This window comes from Poecilia latipinna, unplaced genomic scaffold (assembly GCF_001443285.1).
Source record: "Poecilia latipinna isolate Pla-1442-1.1 unplaced genomic scaffold, P_latipinna-1.0 Scaffold609, whole genome shotgun sequence".
In the NCBI taxonomy this organism is placed as follows: domain Eukaryota; kingdom Metazoa; phylum Chordata; class Actinopteri; order Cyprinodontiformes; family Poeciliidae; genus Poecilia; species Poecilia latipinna.
Window position 1 is genome coordinate 64,512 of NW_015113225.1, and position 18,508 is coordinate 83,019.

At 38.8% G+C, this 18,508-nt stretch overlaps 1 protein-coding gene across 2 annotated transcripts in view; it reads right to left on the reverse strand.

Annotated features, from left to right (window-relative positions):
- vps50 (VPS50 subunit of EARP/GARPII complex) overlaps positions 1–18,508 on the reverse strand; it is a 121,052-nt gene that overhangs the window by 20,032 nt on the left and 82,512 nt on the right. Inside the window, exons 21-23 of one of the 2 annotated variants that reach the window (XM_015042936.1) lie at positions 17,337–17,458; positions 11,042–11,119; positions 10,509–10,589 (exon numbers count right to left, since the gene is read on the reverse strand). In XM_015042936.1, coding sequence (XP_014898422.1) covers positions 10,509–10,589; positions 11,042–11,119; positions 17,337–17,458 — 281 coding nt within the window. The remainder of the gene's footprint in view (positions 1–10,508; positions 10,590–11,041; positions 11,120–17,336; positions 17,459–18,508) is intronic. The other variant, XM_015042937.1, reaches the window with a different exon arrangement.

Genomic DNA, 18,508 nt, shown 5'->3' on the forward strand with positions numbered 1-18,508 from the left:
TTAAGCTAATACTGTGAGAGACGTACAGCTACCCAGCAACAAGCTAAAGTCAGTTAAGCAGTCGACTGCATGGTGGCCGCCTGAGCAGGCAAACAGATTAAATCACTGGCTCATTATACCTGTGTTACTGTCTAAAGAGGAAGGTAGCAAAATGTATTCTCTGCACAACAAGCACATAAAAGCAACTATTAAATTTACCGGGATGTTTGCTCCAAATTTGGACGACAGCATTTGTACCCGAATCAAAATAATACGGTTCATTACAGATAACACTAATACGAGTGCAATAATATGCCACTTTAAAACATCTGCAGTGGTGCTGGTGAACAGCAGCAAAGACAGGTTAATGTGATTGTATCAATTCAGTTATGCGGCGTATTAAATTCTAAAAACGTTGGCCAAGAACTGGGATGAAAATTACAAAATGTTAGGATGGGACGAGAAAACTCAATAAGAATAAAGCTGTTTGTCTCCCATCAACTTGTATGATTTCAATATGGTCAATACAAACCCAAGCTATTTCACATTTTGCCTCCAGCCGCATTTGTTAATTTAGATTCCTCCCTGCATAATATCTCTCCAAAACATAAATATTTGACCCTTTTATAAAGTTTGCATTTCTTTTATTGCCATCACAAGACCTACAATATGTTTTGGCATTGAAGACACCAAGCGGTAACGTTTTTCAGGTGCTACTCTGTCCTGTGAACAGAATTAAGGGTCTTTGACAGAGAGTTGCTGTTTTCACACAGTTTGGTTCAAAATTCTCAACACGTCGTCTGGCACAGGTCACAGGTGCCTGCAGCCAAGCCCTCTGTCTGGGTCTCCTTCCTCATTTATACCTTCAAAATGCATAGAGTATTTTCTTTATATACACTTTTTTAAAAATAACAACTGAATGGAGTTTCCAAGTGTGACTGACCTTTACCAGGGTCAGATACAGAGCCCACTCTCATCACGCAACCTGCCGTTGGCTCGTATTTCTCATAACACAAAATGGTCTTTACACAGGAAACGACATCGAAAAACATATAAAACACACATTTTTCAGTGTGTGATCAATTATTCACAAGAAGGCTAAATATACCGACACTGGTAACATGCTGCTATTCAATGACAGAATATAATCCGAATTAGTTGATTCAGTCCCTGTTTAGACATCTTCTGAAACATATACCTCTAAAACTACCAAAACAAAGGGCTATTAGACAAAATGTGACCTTAATCCCTGTCATTTATGCACAAAAATTTCAAAAGATTTCTAAAATCATTTCATGATTCCCATTTACTTAATTTTTCTACAAAAAAGCAACACGTCCTCTTCAAAGCTTCATGAAGTAAAAAAAAAAGAAGTAACATTATAATCAGCAATTTACATCAAAACAATTTATTTTCTGACTTTGATCAGTCCTAAATTGTACCTGCCATTGGTTTTTTTTAAAGACTTGAAGAGCTGAAATTACCTTCCTTTGCCAAATAAACTCATCGACCCTTAAAAAAATAAGTATACTGTTATCAATTAAAACCCAACAAATGTTTTACTAAGGTCTTCTGTTCCAACACGAGGATATGAATAAGAATAAATCTGCAACAGCAATATAGTAATTTCAGGCAATGTCTGCAATTGACTGCAATTATTGCTCTGACTCGCTTTCTTTGAAGCTGACTAATAGAGAGGAATCACCGCAAAGGTTTTGGGGAAAAAAAAACAAACATATTTGCTAAATTCTCTGAGACTTGATGCCATCCACTAGTTGAGAGACAACAAGCTGCTTAAATGTTTGCCTTTGAGAACCACAGTATTCTGAGCCAAATGCGATTTCCCCCTGCGGACCAGCAGCTTTAATAAAAGTCCCAAAGCTTCAAATACTAAGATCTTGCCTAGCTGTAAAGTTAGGAAACTAAGATTCAGAGAAAACGTGACTGAAAACTCACGGAAGGATCTTAAAAGAGATAAAAGCAACATTTTAAATTAAAAAAAAAAAAAAAAAAACAGGGGTATTTCTTGATAATGATCTGTCCCTTGAGTTTTCTTTCATAGATAGATCAAAGGGACGGGGCTGGAATATTTATCCAGCTCAGGAAGGATTCTTAATAAAGATAAGTTAAGACAAATGACTGCGTGTGTGTGTGACCATATTTTTGTAAGTTTGGTCTAATGGGATCTCTTTGCAGCTAAAGAAAAACCGCATGGGACGTGTAATTCCTGTCACGGAGCACCTCGGGGGAGAAGTGGCACCAAAGCTCTGAATTGATCAGGAATAACATTTCTTTTCAGGCAAAGAAAAATGTTGCTGCTGCCCAGAGAAAAACGTGAGCAGATTTGATATTTGTCATTCTATTTTTTATTATTTTTTTTATTGCAGAGAAAAATGCATTGAAGTATTGAACAAACCTATGGTTATAAAGCATAAAACATCTCCAGAAACCCTAAACAAGGAGCATTATAAATGCAGCTTATGTTTGGAGCCTCAGCACACGACACACAACTAAGACAAACACACTCGGCTCTGGTTTGTCGTTTTCAGCTTTAAGTCGAGAAATAAACAGGGTTCATTTAGAGGAGATAGAACAATAAATAAAGCAATACTTTCAATCCCACTAGATGCTCCAAAGCAGAACCCGGTAATATTTTTAAAATATTAAAAAGACTGATAACTTGACAGATTCGGGGAACCTGCACGGCGCAGCATTTCGTAACTCCGCTTTTAAAGACTGCGTCACCCTGAGAGCTGAAAAGTTTTGTCTGACTGCGAGTGCATCAGTCTTTCATGACTGACTGCTCAAATCTGCTCTATAGAAATCTATATCCAAAGTCAAATGGACCGGCTGCAAGGCAATTACTGTCAAGTGGTTCCTATTACGACTCTTTGTCACTCTAATACTTGAAATTTGCCTCTTATTAGATAAATGTCACGAGGAATTAGACCCCTCGTATATTTTGCGCAACGTCGGCTGTCTCTCTTAGCTCATCTCGGGGAACTTTCTCTTCCCGCTGCTGTTGGTTCTTTCACCTTCTCTGGGATGACAAACAACCAAAACACCGAGACAAAAGCTTCCCCTCGAGGCACATGGGATGAAACAACTAAACAGGGATAAATCAAAATGACATGTATTGAGCCGTGGCGGGGAATAAACAGAATGTAGAATACACGTGAAACGCTTTAAACCGAAGCGCGATTCCTCAGAGTGTGTTGCATCGTTATGTGTGAGGATCGAAGGCGAAGAGGGAAAGATGAGTTAAATCCCCCAGCGGGACAAACTGTGTCCAGGTCAGACTCACAGATAAGGAGTTTGACTGAGAAAGTGTCCCGGCTCCTCTGAGTCAACAACAAAGCGCGAGGCATGAAGATTTCCCGTCAGGTACTGGAAAAACACATCGACACTTTGGCTCTTAATTATGACACGTAATTCCTGACCAAAATGGTCCTCACTGGAATAAAAGACACACACTGACACGTTTCCAAAGGCAGCACATATTTTCAAGTAAGACTTGGTTTGAAATTTAAGGGAGGTTTCAAAAGAATTTGCCGTGAATATTTCCAAAGAACAGAAAACAGTCTACAGGAGAAGAGCAATAAAAACAATCGTCCAGATTTGGCCGTCAAGCAGCTTTACTCTGAAGTTTAAGGGATGCAAGATGCTAATGGAAGTCTCCAAAACACTAGAATATCATCGGACCGACAGCAGGCTGTCGATATTGTTGGTACTGAAGTGTGTACTTCTGCAAGTGAGAGAGTCAAAACTGAAAAATGTGAAAGTAGGAAACAGGAAGTCAAGCCAAATGTCTGACAGAGAAAATCTAGATAAAGAACAACTTTTATTTTTACTTTTTTTTTGGAAAGATGAAACTGGTAGTATCTGGTTTAAGACAATATACAATGAAAGAAAACTCACAAATAATAATAAAGCTTGAAGTGTCATCGTTTGGGTGTGGTTTACTGAAACAGGACTTAACTAGTTTAATATCATATAATCCACTGTGAATTATTGATGTGGTGCTTAAAGAACATTTGAGTATTTCCAGCTAATGAGATTTTCCACTGAGCTTTTGCTGTTGAAGAAAAAAAAAAGAAAATAACTACAATCTCATGTAATTTCTCATTTCGAAGTCACAAATACAGCAACATAATCACACAGATGGGTCCAATAGTTTGCCAGAGAGCAGATGGATCTTTCCTAAATTGAGATGTCAATTACCAAGACGGACTATGGTGCCGGCTCTTCAGGAAATGAGTTTAATCATATTGGATAAATGCAAAAAAATGTGAGATAAAAATCTTGAGAGGATTCAATGAGCAGTGCGCGTGTATGTTGCCTCCATCCACCCCAGTATAACAAACCCCAACTACCCCACTATCAGAGGACAGACAGAATTCAAATTCGCTCCAACCAACGTTCCAATTTGTCTGCAGAAGTTCAGATTGCATCAATCTGTGTTCCTTTTCTCGCCTGTCACTGTGACTTTTTTTGTGTGCATCTCCGCCTGAATCTGAGCTGCCAGAATACTGATGCCAACACAGAAATCAGCAGACTTGTTGCTGCCATTTCAGTGCCAAGCTGGGCGAAGGGTGGGGTGGGCGGAACTCCACGGAGAAGCTACATTCCCACGAGCAATCAGACGAACGCATGCAGTCGGCTCATCAGACTTAACTTCAGCTACTGCAAAACTAAAATTAAACGCAATCTCAAGCCATATGATCCCATCTTCCGTCCTGGCCTGATGGCGAAGCGTGGAAATAAACGCCTCATTGTGCTTTCAGTCACAAGCACCGCCGAATTTTGGACCAGCACAAGAAGATGCTTGTGAAGAGAGTTAAAAGGCATAAAATCACTGGGCACACAGCTGTGGAAGAGGTAGCGATAAGACAAAAGATAAGATCGAAAGAGAGAATGAAAAGATGGGGGAAAAGATGCTGAATCAAGTGGGAGGAATGAAACGGTGAATACGTCTAATCCGAGAGAAAAGAGAAAGAAGTAGAAGGTCGGTGAACCCGAGGTGACTTCTGTTACCGGCTCCCTCCGAACGCGAGCCTTTGTCAGCTCTCTTCATGACGCCGCCTGCAGCAGCTCTCAGAAGCTGTCATGGCTGAACTTTCTGGCAGCGTCAGTGTGACCACAGATGGGTTTCACTGCATTCCTCAAACACATCGTGGTCAGAGAACATGTCCTCGAGGAACATCACAGAACTCGGCAAGTAAAGAAGTTGATCCTCTGACAGACGACCCCTTCATCTCAAGGCTTCACACTTTTAGGTCCAGTGCTTTCCACAATTATTGGCTAATTTTGAGTAAAAAAATAAAGATAAAAATGCATACATGATTTATGGCAGTAGCCCTGAATTCTTATTGCAAAATTTGGGGGCGGGGGGATAATAAGAATAGGGGAAAAACAACTAAAATAGAAATCTATATAATATATTTAGTGATCACACACCATTGAACTCTAGATTCGGCACGCAATACTTTTCTCCCACATATTCAGCACATGTTTCATGGGGAAAAGCATCATTTCTCATTTCTGTTTTGTCCTTTAACCGACGGATACGTTTTCAAGTTAGAGTCCCAGAAGAGTTCAGCAAGCTGCACATGTGATGATTCGAAAGAAAAAAAAAAAAAGCCTTCTCCTGGCTTGCCTTGCGAACAACTAACGTACAGAGACTCGGTGGCCCCTTTTTACTGCAGTTCTCCAAGAGAGAGTTTTTATCTCCCCTACCATCTTCTTCGCTATTTATCTTGAGGTAGCAGGATGAACATAGGTCCTCTTTCCCTTTTGGAAGATTGGCTAAGAGAAATGGGTCGCCGTTACACAACATTCAGAGAAACAGTATCAAAGATTGCTAATTAAAAGTACTGAGACCCACTGATAAACTTAAAATAATTGTGGAATGGACTGACTAAGTGAAAAAAAAAACAATACTCAAGCAATTCAAAGTCAAAAACAGAAGTGCTAACAACCGTGGAGCGCACGGTTGTTAGATAGCACAACACACCAGAAGTTTCTCCCAGTCCTCCTAAAGTTGTCCAAACAATCTACAAGAAATAATCAAAGTTCAAAGAGAGACAATTTGAAATTAAATCTCAAACTCAGACAACCAAAAGGTTCTGAAAAGGTAATTATGAAGACAGCAGGCAGAGGAGAAAGCGAGCAAGCAAACTAAGAAATGTTTCGTTTTTTTTTTTTTTTTTTTTTCTGTGGACAGCCCGGTTTAAACTGTAGCTACTCTGTACCCGAGACCAGATGAGATGAAATGTCACTCATGTTCATCTGGGACTCCCCACTCATTACCAGCACATCGGCTCTGGAATCAAAGAGTCGCAACGGCGAACCGGGGAAACAAAGCCGCACGGATTCGGGCGGCTCAACCGCTGTGCAGCGCGCAATTAACTCTATAATGTGTTTACAAATGAGGTCTACCTAGTCGCAATCTCCAGTGTGTGATGGTGAGTTATTTGTATGCAGGTGCAGGAGCTTCTGCGTGAATACACGACTGCGGAGTGAAAATTACAACAGCAAGATTATGTTTGGAATGAGAAGAAGAAGAAAAAAAAGTGGAATGTTGTTTTTTTTTTTTTGGAAGAGGTGCCTTTTCAGCATCAAATCCTTTATTCAGAGGAGTTACAGCAGTTTTGCATGTGAAATAAGACAGGCTAAAAGCATTTTGCTAATGTATTAGAGAGAAAGGACAGGTGTGGTTACAAAGCCTGACTGTGTCCTTCCTCTGAGGAGGATTTCAAAAAGCTCCTAATCAGGCACAAAGTGATATGATAATGCTCATCTGAAATGCGTGCTGGCAGCCGTGCGACTTAGGTTTTAGCGCCAGAGAGAGCCCTCTCACAGAAACTCAAACATGTCTCGGTGCATTACGCTCCTCTCCCTACATCTGTCCGTCCATCCATCCGAGTCCATTTGATGGGTTGAACAGTTCAGAGGGTTCCCGTATTCTCTAAAGAAGGGTGCATGTCAGCTTCAGCTTGTCTGTCATCCGAAAATGGCTCATAATCTACCCTGAAAATTACACAGGTGTAAATGGCCGCCTGATGAGAGAGAGAGCACATGTTGCTTGTTAAAGGAGAAAAAAGCTGTTTAAAGTTTCGCAGCCAAGATGCCAGCTGTTGATTATTAGGTAGTCAGCGCCGGACAGCAAAATGAAACTAATTTATGGAGAGAAATAAATCATGCAAAGTCGTCCTTTGAACGATGTGTGGGTAAAAGCTGTGGAAATTCAAATATTATCTGATGCTTTGACAGAACGATTTCCAGATGCTTCTGATGCGGTTTGGTATTTATGCCTGTGTTTGCAGGTGTAGCTCAATAAATCAGAATGTCACCAAAAAAGTGAATTAAAACAGCGTCATTTATACACAGATATAATTGCAACTTTTTATTATTATTTTAAAGATTATGGCCTACTTACTGCAAATCACAAACAAATATTCAGTTTTTCAGCAAATCCCACTATAAATATAACCCAAATAAAAACACGATTTTAAATCCAGAAATTTTATGTTATAGGCTCGTTCGTGATTTAACAATCATGGGGAAGAACGCTCACATAACTGTCCAGCAGAGAATAGATAGTCATCAACAAGTGTCATTGCTATTTATAGCTCTATCCAAACCTTTAATTTGAAAGTTAAGTGGAAGGAAAAAGTGTGCGTCAAAAAATGTAGGATAGTGGACAGTGGAATAAAAATGTGATTTAAAGAGCGTTTAAGATTCACAAGTCATGAACTGCAGCTGGAGTTGGTGCTTGAAGAGCCACCAAACACACATGTATCCAGGACTTTCATCACATCAGCCACTTCTGAACCACAGACATCTGGGAGCAAAAATGAGTGGACTGTTGCTAAGTGGTCTTATGTCCTCTTTTCTTTTTAAAGTACATTTTTTTCATTTCAATTTGAAATCGCAGTCCCACATTCTGGAGGAAAAGAAGAGAAACAGATGAGCTGAATCTTAAAGCCAGTTGGAATTCCTTAGCGGAGCTAAAGGCTGATCATCTCAATCCCACACTGCAACAATGTGGTAATTCATGCAAAATGAGCCCCAATCAAGTAATGAGTTCAAACACTGCACAGTACGTGACCGTGCTTTTTATTAGGAGAACATTTCTATACATGTTTTTACCTCATTCTTTTAGCAAAATTGAGCTTTCTTTTTTCCATCTTCAGTAAGCCATAATCATCAAATTTATTTGACAAAAAGACAAAAATCTGAAATATATCTAGATGTGGTTAACTGACTTTTAATACTCAAATCAACTTTTTGATTCTAAGGCTACGGAAATGCTTCTGTAGCCGTAGAAGTGAGGTTTGCAATTTTGCGGTTTTCTTTTTTGATAGAGGAGGGAAACTCTAAGAAATAAAAAGGAAGCTTCTTCTGTTCTACTCCACTGAGTTGCAGAGGAAAATAATAACGATTTTGTGCCACACTGAGAAGTCTGCTCCTCGGTGAGTTGCTTGTTGAAAATTGTGTGACCTCCCCCACATCGAGTCTGCAAGATGCCACGCTGGAGCAAACAAAAAGAGGAAAAAAAAGAAAAGGGGGGGGGGAACAAACTTCCATTTACCTGTAAAGCTATCATTTATCAGCTTCTCACCCAAGAGCGTCATAGAATACGGGTGTGCAACCCAAGAGATGCTCATGCCTCCAAGCTCTAACGCTATGGAAGCTGAAGGCAGATTAGTTGGCAAAAAAAAAAAAAAAAACACCAAGAGGCAAAGGTGAAAACCCATGGAAATAATAATACTAAAAAAAAGTTACACTACTCATTTGCAATTGTTTCTTACAAATTTCACTGCACTATAAGCTGATGAGTCTCTTCCCTGGCCAGAGCTCCCTGCAAACGCCAGCCTTTATTGGCTCCGTTTGTGACGGTGCCTGCAGCTGCGGTAGCTTAAGCTCTCAGCAGCTGTTAGAGCCGAACTGGCAGCGTTAGTGCGAACACAGAAGAGTTTCACTGCATTACTCAGACATGACCTGGTCAGAGAATCTGTCCTGAAGCAACATCAGAGGAGAGATTGAAAGCTTTCCAAGTGCTGACTTTAATCAACGGACAAATCATAACTTTTAACGGAGAGATGACTGATTAAGGCAAATGCCTCTGTGCTGTTTTTCTCCAAGAAACGACTTATGGATCGCAAGTTAATTTATTTCAAAAGGTCGATTCCATCTTCAAACTGTCTCTGGATATTCATAGAGCTGTTGACCACCAGAAATTGCCAAGCCTCAAGTCCGCTGATATATTCAGACAGTCCAATATGTTAGGGATGAGAAACGCCGAGTATCCAATGAGTCGGAAACTAGACACCTTTTAAAACCAACAACCTATATGTGGGTAGTAAACATACTTTTCAAGAAGCCCACATATCTACTATCTTTTTCCATTGGTAGTGTTCTGAAGTATTCTCAACTTGAACGTTGTGTTTTCATTTGCTGTAAGCAGAAAATCATAATAATTAAAAGAAGGGCTTGAAAACATCAGACTACGTTTTATTGATCTATAAACATGTTTTACTTAGTTAATTAAGGTACTGACATAGATGATATTTTCAATAATATACTAATTAACTGAGAAGCACCTGTTTATGTTGTTAAAGGTTAACCATTAAGCCTTTTAAGGGCTTAATGGTTAACATTAACCATTAACAGTTAATGTTAACACTTAGTGGTTAACATTAACCCTTGACGATTTTTGTTTTTTAAATAATAATATATCACATGTAACTTTAAGACATAAAAAATAGTATTTCTATAGACATTTAATGGAAAACATCTATTCAAAATATCTATGATAATGACAAAAAATTACACTGTGCCTCCTACTTTCACAAAAGAAGCATTAGCAGCTAAAGCTCTTATCCATAATAAGAACTCACTTATTGCCTGATGTGTATAGCAGCACAAGTTAATGCTGTTTACAATGCAATAAATATGCAGCCACTCACAATATTAACTCAGTTTGACTAATTTAACTAAAACTAAACAAGCAAAATGCTAGCCAATATAACATTCAGAATGCTGACTGAGTGAGCAATGGCACCTAGAAGTAGTCGTAATCAATCTGAGAAGACAACATTTTGTAAGCCTAACAGCTGCACTTAGATTAAGTTTTTCTATGAAGCATTACAGAAGCAGAGAGTCCTAATGGACTAACACAACCCCCGCCTCTGAATAAAGAGAGGGAGCATGTCCATGTGTAAAAGGGACGAGGTGATGGATGTCCAGATAATGATGACCTATAATGCTTTTTTGTGGTGACACTGGCGTAACAGTAATGTCGCGTACAGAAATGGCCAAAATGGATAAAGTGGATGGAAAAGATCTAAAGGTAGAAGCATAAAGAGGAAAGACGAGTGCAGGTATAGAGAATATAGCTGGCGAGAGCATGGAGTGTCAGAAGGGAGATGAGTTAACAAGCACTGGTAAAAGGGAATGAGGGAGGAAGACAATGAGCAGAGGGAAAAAAAAAAAAAGTGAGGTGGAGCAGACAGGAGCTGTCCTACCATGTCAATGAGACTCTCCTGGATCCGGTTCAGTGTGGTTCTCAGTCGGCTGCTGATGAGGCCCAGACCCGATGACTCATACTGTGGAAGGCACACAGAAACACACACACGATGAGGGTCTGCACAATGCAAGGACACCTCACTGTACAGGAACACACTCAAACTGCAATAGCTGCTTTCTTCTCGTGTCAACGGAGACAAAGGGGGTTGCCGGCGTCTGCCTCAAACTGACTCTAATCCCTAAAGATGGAGGAGCGACTGTGAAGGGCAGACAGACATCAAAACCAAACAATCGTAGAATTGACAGCCCAGAGAAAATAGTGGTATGGAGAGGGGTAAAAGCACTGCAAACTCAACAACAGAAGTTTGCTCAATTGGTGTTGAGATGTGCTTGGGTCAGAGGGAAGAGGAGGGGGGGGCACCAAGTCACACACATTCGAGGAGGCTCAAGCAACACATGCTAGCTAGCATTCTGGTTAACAAGCTACCGCAGCGCATACATTAGTCATTACATGTCAGGATGGAATGCTTACCAAGCAGGCAGGGCCCACCACCCTGGCTGGGACTGCCTCTCTGCCACTATAGGTGGGCAGAGATGGGCTTGGGACGGGCTATGGATGTGGTCGAACAGGCAGCAGAAAGGGAAAAAAAAAACGAGAAGCAAAAGCACAAAAAACTTTAAAAGCAACACTGAGGAAATATTGCAACAAGACTGGAAAAAAAAAAAAAAAAGCCAAACAAACAGAAGCAGATTAATGGAGGTAATGAGAGAAATAAATTGCACACCAGTACTGCCTCACATTTAAACAGTCTTTTAATTTAGGAGGCAACAAAACTCAGCCGAAACTAATTGGAAACTGCTAATGAGGAATCGGGCCATACTGTTGCTTCCTAAATCAAAAGACTGCTGTGAAAGTTTGACTAAATGTTGCTTGCGTATCTCACAGCTCAGTAAATAATTAGGTTTGAACAGAAAACACGCTAAATAAAGGTTCAATTTAGCACAGGTTTCATTGAGCTTAAAACACCAAAAAATGTTGATGAAGCCCCACCCACATCCAAAATCAGCCGTAATGTCCATTGTTATGACAGGATCTTAACCACACCAACACTTGGTGGCACCGAACCAACGATGTCTTTTTTATTCCTCGGCTCATATAATCTTGGAATCCTACCTCCAACCTGGCTGCATCTAAAAAGGTCCACCAATGATGGTAAGAAGATATCCCAAAGCAGATTTATTCAGCAGGGGAGAAAAACTATGACATGATGGCCAAAAACTCATTTTTGCATCCCCCTTGAAATTAGGTTTGACTATTATTTGTCATGATCGAGTGACATTAAAATGATCGTGTAGGGCCCGGAGGCTGGAGGGCAGTCATAAACCAATGTTAAGAGAAGATTGAGAGGAATAAGACGGTCTCGGTTTCAAGTGCGAGATGATTTGACAAACTGCACGTTTGGAGCTTACATGACACTCTGGTTGTAAAATCAATAATAAAGTCCCAAGTTTTTACACATAGGAATTTGAGCAATTTCCAAGACGTGCAGAACAGATAATCATGCGTGCGCCACGAACCGAAAGAGAAAAAAAAGAACCTTTTTTAATGCATAATAGCTCATTTTTCAGAGAAACTATTTTTTTCGACTGAAGTGTGTGGCATTTCATGATCTATTCTTCCCTTTCTTCCTGTTCCAGTGTTTTGGTAGACCGTCTTTCACCTCCACTTTTTCTGCTCCCATATTTCTTGCCTTCATCTTTCAGTTTGCAGCTTTATCATGGAAGTCGTTTTTGTCTTTCCTAACCCTCTACTGTCTTTTTCCAGAGAAGACGTATCTGATTTATCCTCACGGGGAGCAACTTTCCAGACTATTGAAACATTAATCACTTTTTTTCCCCCAAAAATGTGTTTGTAAATCTGCCTCTCTCAACCCCCGCAGCTGACTGACTCATTACCGTTAACAGTGATGAAGAATCTGTGAGCACATCACGCATCTTTAGCATATGTGTGACAGTGTCAAAGCGTGGTTGTTTAAACGGATAATGGAGATATTTACTCTTTTACATGGTAATGTCTGACCATTACTCTCTAAGAGGGAGAAGTCAAGCAGCTCAATCATGATTCCAGCGGCGTAAAAGAGAGCAAAAGTGTGGGTCGTGGCAGCGGCAAATGTGCGGGGTAAATTTCCACGAGCTCTTTAAAAATTCATAAGAACATTAACATTTACTGTGTGTGTGTGTGTGTGTGTGTGTGTGTGTGTGTGTGCGTGTGTGTGTGTGTTATGGTGAGATCCATTAATGGAAATAGGCAGGTTCACAATATGACGCTGAACTGAAACATTATACATCCAAGTAATGCAAAACAGCTGAAATTAGAAGGGATGCCATAAAGAGATCAGGTAACACTTGGGGTATTACCGGGAGAAGATTTTTTGTCAAAATGAAGTCAGCCATAGCAAAGGATAGTTATACTTGTCAGTGTGTGATTTTCTCTTGTCAAGTAAATGTATATTATGAGTTAAAGTTATGGAAACCTATACATATAAAAACACTTTGTAAGTGCTGTGAGAATACTGCAGCTAGCTAACCTTTAGATGCTAAGGAGGCTAAAGTTGATTTTCACTTCAAGGGGTTGTACTGGTGCTGCACTAAGAGGATATTTGATAGCTTTTTATAAATCTGGACCAGGGCTGGGTATTGCTAAAATCCTCCCAATTCAATTCAAGTACATTTATTTGGGTCATGATTCAATTTGATTTGATATTGGAATACTTCAATACTGATTTAGTAATAAGCAGCATTACAAGTAATTAACCAGGGCACCTATTCATCATTTTATCCAATACTTCATTTTTTAAAATTTTCCTGCCCATATGAATAGCTGTTTTTTAACAATAAAATATTTCAGAATAATATAGTGCATCGTAGTAACATTTGTACTCAAATTGAAGTACAAGATTTAAAAGGTGACAGTACTGTAAAAAACTGAAGTGTATGTAAACATAATACATTTTTTTCTTGTCCAACCAGATAATTCATATCATTTAGATTTGAGCAGGACACATCTCATTACATTCCAGCATATTTGAACAATACTGCCATTCTGGTGAGACACAACTGGTCAGGGGACCTAATCAAGTCACAGGTTGTCCAATCAGCATTGATTTGGAAAATAATTAATTGGTTTTGTTGCCCACACAAAATCAAAGTGGAGATGATAAAGTGGATTATTATCTCCACTTTGGATTCTGAATAAATCAAGCTCGAGTGGATAGTTTCATACTGAGAAAAAAAGTGTTTAAATGTAGTTTAAGATCCCTGGAGGGCGTCACTCAGGAAAGGGTTGCATGTATAAATAGATGGATTGAAAAATCATAAAATTTGTGTTCTAGAGAAATGTGATTTATTTTTAAAGAATCTGGATCACTTTAATTAACCATATGGATAATTCATGCATGGACTGGGAAATTCTACATTAACGTCAAATTGTTCAAAATGCAGTGCATAATTCACGAAACCATTATCTGCGAAACAAAAACATGGCTATTTTTATACTTTCCAATAATACTGCTTAAGTCTTGTGAACCCAATATGATGTACTGCCTCGTTTTATGAGCTGGAGGTTTCATTAAACCCCTGGTAAAATGCAAATGCACATACATTACATGGACACATAACACGGGTGAAAAAAGTGGGTCAACGACAAGTCTATCTTCAAACCTTTTCTGAGATTCCCTTAGCAAACTGTCTCACACACACACACACACAGCAACATGCCAACAATCAGACTCAAAAAAAGCCCCCAGGGCGAATACTTTATCTTTATCTTTCCCATTTGGAAAGGACAGAAGTCATTTCACCGTTATCATTACCACTTCCCTGAGGGCAATAAAGACACAAATTTTTGCCTTCTTCCGTTCTTCGTGAAGAACAGTAAAACCGACAAAGCTTCTTACATTCAGTGAAGAACTGGACTCGCTACAGTTAAACCTATTGCTCGGCTGAAACGTATACTGAAATAAACGTCAAAAAGGAAACACAGGAGGAGTTGTTACTCAGTGAGTTACTGGAGATCATCCAATAAGCATAAAGAATCTCTAGAGGTATTATATAAAATTTGATACTATACTGTTTAAAAATTTACAAAAGCAAAACATAACAGGAAAAAAAAAGCTCAAATATACACAAAAAAATACAGTGTAAATATATACGTTTAAGCAGACTACTCATACTACAACACATATGTATATATGTAGAAAAGAAGTTTGAGGCAATCCTTATTTGGTTTTAAAAACAGTTGTGTCATTTTGTGTCTTAAAGATAAATTAGCCAATTGTATTTTTTCTTCTGCTTTTAGACTGATTTCTACTCTTTATCTGTCACATATTTAAATTTTATGTTGCTGTTGTAATAAAAAAAAAAAAGTGGAAATCCATAGAGAGTCCTATCTAACTCTCATGGCCAGGTACAGTTTACAAAATTTAAATCAGGCAATTTTTGGATTTAAGCAGGGGATGGATGCACAGAAGAAATAGGATCTCTGTTTTACTGCAGCATTAGAAAGGGATCCTATTAAATAAGTTAATTAAAAATCTTTATTCGAAAACATGAAACATAAAATACAATTTCTTCCATAATCAGGGTAATTAATTAAGGATTTCTTCTGTTTAGTTTTTGACTACATAAACATTTTAACTGATAAAAATTATAAGTTTCTCAGAGAATTAAAAAAATACAATGGACAATAGAGGAAGAAAATATTTTATACAAAAATGTTAGTCTACTGTAAAAGTATGTTCATGTACTGCACAAAATATGCACTCAAGAATTGGCTGAGGCTAGTTTTGCATAATTTGTTGAATCAACGTGGCAATTAGCCTGCGGCTCTGCTTAGATCAGTGGTTCTTAACCTGGGTTCGATCGAACCCCAGGGATTCGATCGAACCCCAGGGATTCGATCGAACCCCAGGGGTTCGATGAGTCGGTCTCAGGGGTTCGGTGGAGCCTCTGCCGCGGAGGTAAAGACACACTTGTGCAAAGTCGTGATGACGCCCCGCTTTGCCATCACTTGCTGCAGAGGATCATGTTACATTGCTGAGCCAATCAGAGCTGCGGAGGAGCCCTGATTGGAGGAGCTCCACTCTCAGCATGGATTTGAACTTGTGTCTTTAATTACTTCAGCAAAACTCAACGTTTTTACCAAATTCTGTAGCCTTCGGTGTACTTCTAAATCTGCTCCTCAGTCGCGTCTTTTCGGGGTTGGTACTGCCTCTAGTGGCGTGGGGGTGGTAACACAACTAATATAATTACATTACTAAATCAGAATACCGCAAAGTCTTTATTATTTATTATTAATTTTTCATTCTTTTAAGAATGTAGAGCTAATTAAATGATCTAAACAAGACCTTAAAGTGGTTCCAGTTTCTCTCGATGGCCAACCTGTTGAAACTGTGGCAGATTTTAAAAACCTTGAGTCGTTCCTGGACAGTCAGCTCAACTTTGCTGAAAACATTGACTATATTTTGAAGAACTGTTCTCAGAGACTCTGCCTTTTAAGAAGACTTAGTGATCTTGCAGTGATCATTGATCCTATGTCTTGAATTTGAGGGAATAAAATCATATTTTATTTATCACTACAGAAGGGTTCAGTGAATGCGCATATGAAACTGGTGGGTTCGGTACATCAAAAAGGGTTAAGAACCACTGGCTTAGACATTAAAGAAGGCTTTTACAGTGGCCTTCATCTCGTATGTATTGTTGGGTCAGGTGTTGGTTGGTCTCTTTCGTCTTCTATTAGGCTATGAGAAAGCCTAAAGGAAGGCTCTCTCCAAATCACCACTAACTGTGGAAACTTCACACCGCACCTGAGGTAAAAAAAACTGGACTGGTAGTTACAGAAAGATTAAAGAGACAGATAATCTTGTTTTCTTCTCTGGCTGTCCAAGTTGCTTCATACATCGTCTCTGCTTAAGGACTGTTTTAACACAAGTAAGGTTATAGTAGTGTCCTGTGTCAGTGATTTATGAATATTCCCCAAACAGCTTTGCTGCACATTCCATTTCCTCTACCACTTAACTTTCCATTGATATTCTCAAAGAAGGCTCTCTGAGAACATCCAGCTTTGTGACTTACCCTCTTTGTGAAGGATGTCACTGACAGCCTGATGAACATGTCTAAAACAGAGCAAGTCAGCAGTCCTCCGCAAGGATGAGCGATAATATACATTTAGTATAATATTTCTTCACTAAAATCCTTTTTATTGCTTTCATGTCATATTCTAGTTCCGAAAATAAAACGCGTCACTCTGTGTAAAATTAAATTCTAAGAGTTTTTGTTTCAAATAAACACCAATTTATTTATTGAGCTGCATTTAGTAAATATTATGTTTTGTTGCTGATCTGTAGAAGAATGAGGAAAAATCCATACCAAGCACGTGTCAATTATTGATGTTTTAAGTGATATGGATAAAAATAATTAGACAAAAAACATTTTTATAAAAAAAAAAAATGTAACAAACTATTTGTAAAATGTGTAGATGTAGGTATAAACACAGCAAATGCAAATTTTACTAAGTTGTATGAATGCAACAACGTAATATTTTTATTTTTTACAACTGAAAATTACAATGCTGAGCTTTGAAACTTCTCATAGTTACTTTAATCAAAAGGGGACAGCTCAAACATAAACATCCCCTATTGATGCACTAAACCAAACTAACACATATCTAGATTATAGACATCAAGAATGAACTTATTTTGATATATAAATCACCAAAAAAAAATAACATTGATAAAAAACTATGAGCAATGAGAGCAATAAGACTTTACCATGTCATTGCGTCCAAAGAAGGTGTATACAGCATAAAGGTAGTAGTCGAAGAGCTGCGATACGCAGTGGATGACATCAAAGGCAATCGGTTTCAGGATGTTCATCATCTGCATGTACTTTCCTGAACAGAGAGAATGCAAAGGAAGAGTTATTTCACATACTTTGATAATCTGAATCAAGAGTGCAGCTCTGACTGTGTCCCAGGTCGTTTGGTGTCACTGAGGCATGAGCATTTTTCAAAGCAAATACTGATTTACAGGCAATAAAAGGTTCAAACTTTAAGTAGATGTTCTGGGACGTTAAAAATAATAAGACACAGTAAGTTAATCTTAAGGGAGCTACATTATTTAGAGAAAAACTTAAACGGCTACGTCCTGCATTTCCACACAAATGGCAAGGACTTAATTTAGCAGAAAGGTAATAAAGGCTATAAATACAGAGGAATGGAAGTGTAACAAGGTTTTCTAACGAGTAAAAACTGATGAGGGGAAGAGAGAAGAAGAAATAAGCTCAATCTTGCTCCCTCTGCCTCAGACAGAACTATTTCTCAAGCTCATTTGTTACAGACTTTCTCTTGAATTCGTTCTGAGAGCTTCGGTTCAACTTGATTCCATCATAGCTCTGCAGAGTATATTGGGAATGACTTCAAGTTTTTCTAGTCTGCTAAAAAGTCAGTATAACTAACCCAGTGACGTAAACAATAAAGTGGTAGAAGTAAGTTTTCAGATTTATTATTTTTTTTTTTTTTGCTCTTCATGCACAAGAAAACTGAATTGACCTAAATCCACTTGGTAACAGTTCTGACATCACTGCCTTAAAGATAAGGATCTACTCTACTTCTGATTGGTCCATGAAAATCCTTCCACGTCAACCAAGATCACATTTTATCAACCAGGGTGTGGAGATGTCTTTAAAGTCTCATCACAAAAAGACGCGAGCAACATCTTGTATAAAAAAAAAAAAGATAAAAAAAAAAGGCCAAAGCTCAGAGTAGAGGCTAACTGTTATTCGAGCAGCTTAGTCACACAGACACAGCGCGTGTCAATCGGCAATGATTTGCTTAATTGATGAATAAATTGAAATCTCAGCGGGCGGGAGGGAACACGCGCTGCAGCTGAGTCTGAGCTCCTCAGGAGGATATAAGGTTACATGGAAAAAAAAAAAAAAAAAA